Raw genomic sequence first — 7,382 nt, forward strand, 5'->3', positions numbered from 1 at the left:
CCCCCCAAAAATTATCTGCGCTCTAATCCTTGCTGTACAAATCTGTGGCTAAAAATAGCACCGTAAACGGGATATATATGGTAGTCGGGGTACCGTGATAATCTCCATGGTTACTTCTCCCTGTTACATATACAGCAACTCTGAAAAGCTTTCACATTAGTCCTTACATTTACTCTCCTGACATTTCCAGCCTCTGCCACTCTGTGTAGCTATTAATCCACGAGGTAGGTCACTGCAACAGCTGCTTAACTTCAGTAATATGTCGTCACACTGTCCTGTTATAACCTCCTTTTAAGTCTGTGCAACATGTTACAGTTTGGTGCTCACCTCAGCAGCTGAAAGGGTTATATAACAAGTGTTGGTGGGGAGAAAGACTCAGAAAACATCCAGTGTTGTGCTCAGCTTAGGCATAAAACTTCAGAGAGAATTTGTAATGATTCGTTCCCATGAATAAAAGATGGTCAATATAAAATTCAACAGGCTCAGAAAGCGATAGAACAAAAATAACGTCATCTCATCAGGCCTGTGATGGTGTCACATGCTGGGTATTCCCCTGGCCGTCACCTACCTCTCACTCTTTATTTAGCTACTGCATGTCTCAATTTACATACCGCTTTTAAAAAAAAAAAAAAAGAAGTTCAGAACAGCAATATACAGCTACTCCATCTGGTTTAGCTAAACTGAAATTAGACAGCAGTCAGCCGGGTCACACTGTGGTGATTTTACTGTATACATGGTTCATATCGCCAATCAGAGCCATCTGTGCATGTCTGGCTTCCTCTCAGACCTTTGTTGCCTCTGTTCAGTGCAATTCTGCTTTTGCTTTGCAGCCACTGCAGTTTTTTTTTTTTAAATCAATGGATCATTCCTATTATAGAATCAGGTCATTTAGGATTTAATTGAATCACAGCATGCCTCCGTCTTGCATAATAGTGTGTAGCTATTTGCTTGCACAAACATTTACTGATTGGAAAGCGAAGGATCAAAGCATTAGGCAACTGTTTCCCACCAATCTTAAGGAAAGAATTTGTTTATTTTGCTCCTCGCAACAGTCATTTCCTAACTGTGTCATAAAGCCTAACAACACTTCCTAGTGTTGTTCACCCAGCAAGGGCAGAGATTGAGAGAAAGCGGGGATGGAAAACAATGTGTTAATACAGTAGTTTACAGTCAGAGTAAGGCACTAAAAGCTTGTGACGTCTGTGAATGTTTTTATTGCTTGAGCTAAAGGGAATATTATCATGTAACACTGATAGGTGTGTTCATTCATATGTTGGCAGCTTTACAAAAACTATCATGTAAAATCACATGGCAACAGCACCACAATTATATGTGCTCGGCAGCAAGAAATCAGCAACACAACTGCCTTATTTTGTTTAGCGGATACGCTTTGAAGAAAGCCTCATGCCACAGTGCGTGATCGCGGCCGCAGGGCAGGGAGCCAAGTGGCCTGATGTCCCTTAGATGGGTGAGGCGGATGAGGGTACGTGACTAAACATCTTGCTTCCTCTTTCCAACGTCACATGGACTTGCACAAACATATCCTGCTTTGTGTCTGCAGGTTTCAGACGCATTGCCTCACCCAAAGCCCGAGGCTAAAAGCTGCAATGAGTTGGAATGAGCCCAGATGAGAGGGAGGAATCTGAAGTACTGAGACACTCCTCCAGCTCAAACCTACACTTTTACTTCAGGGGATTTTGGCTGGGGTTTTGGTATATGACATGTCTCTAGTAACAGGGTTTTTTTTTTCTCTCCCCCCCTCCCCCCTATCATGTAAAACATACACAACATAATAGTGTAGTCATTAATCTTGTTATAGCTCTCATACTTCTTTTATCTTTTCAGTTGTTTGATGGTTAACTTACTAAAAAAGAAATGTCTGAATGGCTGATTCATCCCAGTGTAATTTCATTTAGTGGTGGCAGATTTGGATGACTGACTGTTCAGTACACTAGAATAAAAAATGTGGGCAGAGCTATATTCATGCTGTAACCCCCGATCCATTCAAGTTTACAACGCACTGGCTGGAAATCCCCACCTCATGACAGGGCTTCCTGGTTACTGGCTAATGGAGGCGCCTTTTTCTAGCTGTCTTTTTACATTAACACAGGCAGGGAAAATACTGTCTAACCACTGCTAAAACCCAGGTCAGCACATGTTGAAATCATAACACAAAAATGAGCAGTAGGGGGAAATGAGGGCAGTAAAACCTCTGTAATAATCCTTATATAGTCCCTATAAATTAATTTCTGCTGCTATAACCAAGAATTTCTATTAGCTGCAAGACACATCTTTCTAAAAAAATTGCAATTGCATTACAGTAGCCTGGTTGTTGTTTTTTTTTTTTTTTCTTAGGGTCGACCCACCTCATTCATTGCACAGCAGTAGTAGTAGCTCAGCTCATGGCGTCGAGGCGCTGTGCATTGAGAAAAACAAGCTGCAGCGAGCGTTTTTCAGCCTGAACCGGATAATGCTCTGAATTTAGGACAAAGCAGCAGTCAACTGGAGGAGCTGGAGAGTCGCCTTTTTTATTATTATCCCCTGGCGGTCTACTGCTAACCTACAGCAGCAGCATTTTAAAAAAAAGTCTCATCGCAGACAGGCTGGTATCGCCGGACCCGGTGTCATATTTATTTGCAGGTTTGGTGGTCAGAATAATAATAATAATCATAATAATAAGAGCTGCGGGTTATTCCCTTGAGTCAGAGGCGGCGGTGGAGAGAGGCTGAACTGGGTGCAGTTTTGGCAGAGGTTCAAGTGATTAAATTAAAAATAAAAAAAAGCAGTGAGTGACAGAGGCTGCAGTAAGCTGGAGGTGGGGGGAGGTGGGGGGGTCTGTCGAAGAAATCAAGTCAATAGAAACTGAAGTGGAAGCAGGCGTTTAGAGCTCCGTGGTGACGTCACTGCTCCACATTGAGCCTGTAGTAGAGTCAGTGGAGATAGATAGAGGAGCGCCGTAGTAAAGTACACACCGACATGAACTTCTCCCTGTGAAACTTCACCGTTGTTGCTGCGAAAGTCGGGAGAGGACGAGTTTACACTTTTTTTTCTCTCGACGAACGGAACTTGCTCTTTCTTCGTTTTTAAAGGGAGCTCGGACGACAAACGGGACAAGAAGACACATTTTTTGGGTTTCTTTTCTTGGGGGGTCGACGACGAGCGCTATGTCGTCCGCGGCGGTCGCTGCTTCTTCCAGGAGGCAGTCGTGTTATTTATGCGACTTGCCCCGCATGCCCTGGGCTATGATCTGGGATTTTACCGAGCCCGTCTGCAGGGGATGTGTCAACTATGAAGGAGCAGACCGCATTGAGTTTGTCATCGAGACGGCCCGGCAGCTCAAGAGGGCTCACGGGTTTCAGGAGGGCAGGTCTCCCGGGCCGGGGAAGTCGCAGCTCTCCGGGAAAGAGATCCAGGCGATCAACCACGCTGCGGCGGGAGACCCCGGCTCCCGGCCGCCGCAGCCGCTGGACCGCTACCCGCTCTCCTCCGACCGCCCGCCCAGGCTGGGTCCAGAATATCAGTCTGGCAGGCAGGCGAACGGCATCCCCGTCCCCAATGGATTTCCTAAGCCCGACGAGCCGCCAGAGCTGAACCGCCAGAGCCCCAACCCGCGCAGGAATAGCACGGTCCCCCCGAATCTAGTGCCTTTGGTTAACGGGAGCATGCCCCCGGTGCACGCCGTCAACGGGAGACCGGGCCAGATGGGGCTTCCCTCCGCACTGGCGGGCGGTAGTCCCGCCGACCTGGGAAAGAGACCCGCCTCGGTCTCAAGCACCGAGCACGACAGAGAGGTGAAGGAGAAGCACAGACCGGACAGTCTCACGCCGGAGATCTCTGAGAGCCACAAAAACAGGGCAGACCCGGAATGGATGAGCAAGGGCAAAACGGTGAGGGACCTGATGGCTCTGCACCCTTTCGACAACAGGTTCAAGAAGGACCATGCGGCCATGCAACAAAGGGTTATGGGCTATGAGGCTAGCGCCACGGCTTCCAAGTCAGGTAAGAATCCAGAGGTGTTTTAATGTCAAGCGTATGATGTTTATTTCGTGCAGTGGTCATGATTATGTTATCAATATTAACCCATCTCAGCTGATGAATGGGTTAATAATGAACAAGTGATAATTATAGAGTCATGGCTGCAAAATTCCTCATGTTTAAATGAAAATGTGACACATTTGTTGTGTTTGTTATTATTGTTTTGTTGCCTGTGGTGCAGCCTGGAACAGCAAAAATGCATGCCTCCCTTCCAGTGTAATTGTTGATCCTTGTCTGAGCTGTGCAACTCAACTATTTTGTTTAACCCTTTCCCACCTCCAGACAGAGGAAAACACCCCCGGAGCATGAAGAGAAAAGCATCTCCTGAACCAGAAGGAGAGGGGACAGCTGCCAAGATCAATGGAGAAGGACAGCAGTGGTTACCACCACCTACTGACGGACTGAAAATGCCACCAGTTCCCCCGCCAAGCTTCGCCTCTCCCCCTTCCACAATATCCCCCCACTCCCGCACCACCCCACCTGAAGCGGCCCAGAATGGCCAGTCCCCCATGGCGGCACTCATCATGGCAGCAGACAATGCAGGTGGGAACAGCTCTCCCAAGGACGCAAACCAAGTCCACTCTACCACCCGGAGGAACAGCAGCAGTCCCCTGTCGCCGTCCTCCATGAATCAGAGGAGGCTGGCGCAGAGAGATGCATCTGGTGCAGGCACCCCCCACGTGCCAGGCATGGACCAAGTGCACCCCCAAAGCATTCCGGACTCCTCGGTACCCGGCAGCATACCCCTGTGCTGCACGCTGTGCCACGAGCGTTTGGAGGACACACACTTTGTTCAGTGCCCGTCTGTGCCCTCTCACAAGTTCTGCTTCCCGTGCTCGAGGGAAAGCATAAAGCAGCAAGGTGCTACGGGTGAAGTGTACTGTCCAAGTGGAGAGAAATGTCCCCTGGTTGGCTCGAACGTACCATGGGCTTTCATGCAAGGAGAAATCGCCACCATCCTTGCAGGAGATGTCAAAGTAAAAAAGGAGAGGGACCCTTGATTTTATTTGAAAACTTCTTTGGGGAGGGGAAGCAAAAATATGAGTATAAATATATAAATATCACATACATACCATTCAAACAAACTAACGGACTTGTACATATTGGACCCAAGGGAAGAGTATACTTCGTAAACATGGTTGTATAATTTTTGATTTTTGAATACATTGTGTTTCTATATTTTTGAAGATAAAGGTATGTACTCATTATAATGGACTACGTTCCTCTTTGTTGATGTTTAACAAAATTCTTGATGTACTTCTAGGTCTGGTGGCAGTTCCTGTTTAACGTAGAATGTGACTAATGCTACTCTACGAGCACTTGGCAAAACTGAAATGCTTTTAGCTGTACTTGTATGCACTTGTTTAAAAATTGCCAAATACAATTTCTGATCTTGTATGAACTTATTGTCTGAGCTTGCTTCATTTGAGTGATTAAGTTAAACAGGGCTGTGGACAGATCATGAGACAGGGCTCTCTGCTCTGATACGCAGGCTTGTTGTGACGGCTCAGGAGACTTGATTTACGCTGCACAACATTAAGTAGGCTACTGTTTCGAGCTGCACGGCGGCGGCACCTTTTTTGCACACATGCCTTTTCATGATGCAAAAGCATGGTCGGTGGAAAAACAGACACATTGTCCCAAATGTGCTACAGTTTTGTGCATCCCTGTAGGTGATTGCAGCGTACAGAAATAGGTGCCAAGTCATGTTCAGTCAGCTGGAATCTGTTGAGTCAGTAATGTGAGAAAGTGCACGATTGTCAACATGATACTATAGCGTAACCACGTTGTGTAACCACAAATTAGGACTTTTGCTGAAATTAACTACTCTGAATATTAATATTTTTAGTTTTTATGCTGGCACCACATATTTTCTAGTTTGTATGCGAACTGTGTCTGACATCATATAGGTGTTAAGTTTTTTTTTTTTAAATTTTAGATCAATCTTTTATTTTCAGAGAATCCTATGTTTGATTCTCCAAGAACTTGACAAATCAAATTATGAATAAAATCAACATTACAAACTTTCTTCAAGCATGAATTAGGTACATTAGCAGTGCAGCAACACCCCTTTTTGAAGACTTTTCACTTTCTTTTTTTTCTTTTTTTTTTTGCATTTTGTGTGGTACATTATGTCACACTAATATTCACTATCCCTGATACTGCTACATTCTTCCACTGAGTCACATGCTCAGAACAGATTTCTGCCTCAGTATGCAACGTGTGCTCTTTCAGAGTAAACAATAATGCTGCTACTGCCTTACAAACCAACTTCAGCCTGCGCCTCTTCAGATGCAAATTTAATTGTTGCAGATTCATGACAGCACAGCCATAAAAACAGCAATTCTGTCTCTGTAATGGCAAGAAGGCAGCCAGACTCATCTCCACAAGCCATGAGCGGCTTATGGGGTCGTCAAGTGACAAACTGCAGTTACTGTGGCTGCGAGAGAGAGGGAAGCAATCTTGAGACTGTTTTTTTTTTTTTTTTTTTTTTTTTTTGTGCCTTCAGACAAAGAGCTCACTCTCACTCCCATGTAGCTGACGCTGCACCAAACGGACACTGGCATGGAAGATCATTTCTGGTGGAGAGGGGGGCTTGGCGTAGCAGGCAGTTTCGTAATTATTTGAGACACAATCTGCTTCCTGCTCGTGTTTTATCGAGCTGTCAGTGCAGCCCCTACAATTCAGCAACAGCACGCATCTAAAAGCAGTTTGTTTTTCTGTAATTAAAGGCCCATAGACAGCTTGGCTCTCTTTTTGTGCCTATGAATCTGCTCACTTTACTGACAGAAGTTAAACGAAGGTGATATTTTGGTAGGCTACTCCAAGTCTTATCCACTTTCTAATAAGCTGCATGGTGTCCTGATAAACTGATTGATTCATGATGTTGAATGAAAACATAGCCTTTGCACCCCACTGTTTAGCCAACTCAGAAGGGCATGGATCATTATTGTCCCCTATCTGAGAAGACTAAAAGGGAATCATAGAGAAAATAAAACTCTTAAGAGCAAATCAAAGCTTTCACAAAATGACTTGAAGCTCGGTAGCCTTTGAAACATGTTTTTTTTTTTTTACTGAGTTTGCATTTCGAAGAGCTGTTTGTGTATAGTGCTTTTGCGTGCTTTGGAAAGTTATCAGTCACTTATCAGTTGGACTTTAAAACCAGTAACACAGCCCGGTTTGATAAAGGGTAACACTTTACTAGCAAAATGGATTTGACTGTGTTCATCAACAACACACCCACTCTATAATTCATCTTACATACTGCTCTTAGAGATTTCTTTTTATCAGTCGGCACTTTGACCTACTTGTTCTTCATGACAGCGTACTGGGAGCCAAATTGAAAT

General features: G+C 45.1%; 1 protein-coding gene across 1 annotated transcript; it reads left to right on the forward strand.

The window, feature by feature from the left end:
• Positions 1–2,372: 2,372 nt before the first annotated feature.
• irf2bp2a (interferon regulatory factor 2 binding protein 2a) lies at positions 2,373–5,437 on the forward strand. Its single transcript, XM_044372748.1, has 2 exons — positions 2,373–3,999; positions 4,318–5,437. The coding sequence occupies exons 1-2, from the start codon at positions 3,165–3,167 to the stop codon at positions 5,034–5,036; spliced, it is 1,554 nt and encodes a 517-aa protein (XP_044228683.1). The 5' UTR covers positions 2,373–3,164; the 3' UTR covers positions 5,037–5,437.
• Positions 5,438–7,382: the final 1,945 nt, after the last annotated feature.

The sequence above is a fragment of the Thunnus albacares genome, chromosome 14 (assembly GCF_914725855.1).
Source record: "Thunnus albacares chromosome 14, fThuAlb1.1, whole genome shotgun sequence".
Lineage (NCBI taxonomy): Eukaryota > Metazoa > Chordata > Actinopteri > Scombriformes > Scombridae > Thunnus > Thunnus albacares.

Bases quoted from the DNA above. Each gene is read 5' to 3' on its own strand.
- irf2bp2a (XM_044372748.1), top strand. From the start codon at position 3,165: ATGTCGTCCGCGGCGGTCGCTGCTTCTTCCAGGAGGCAGTCGTGTTAT. The intron at 4,000-4,317 runs GTAAGAATCCAG...TCCCACCTCCAG, and splicing joins CGCCACGGCTTCCAAGTCAG to ACAGAGGAAAACACCCCCGG.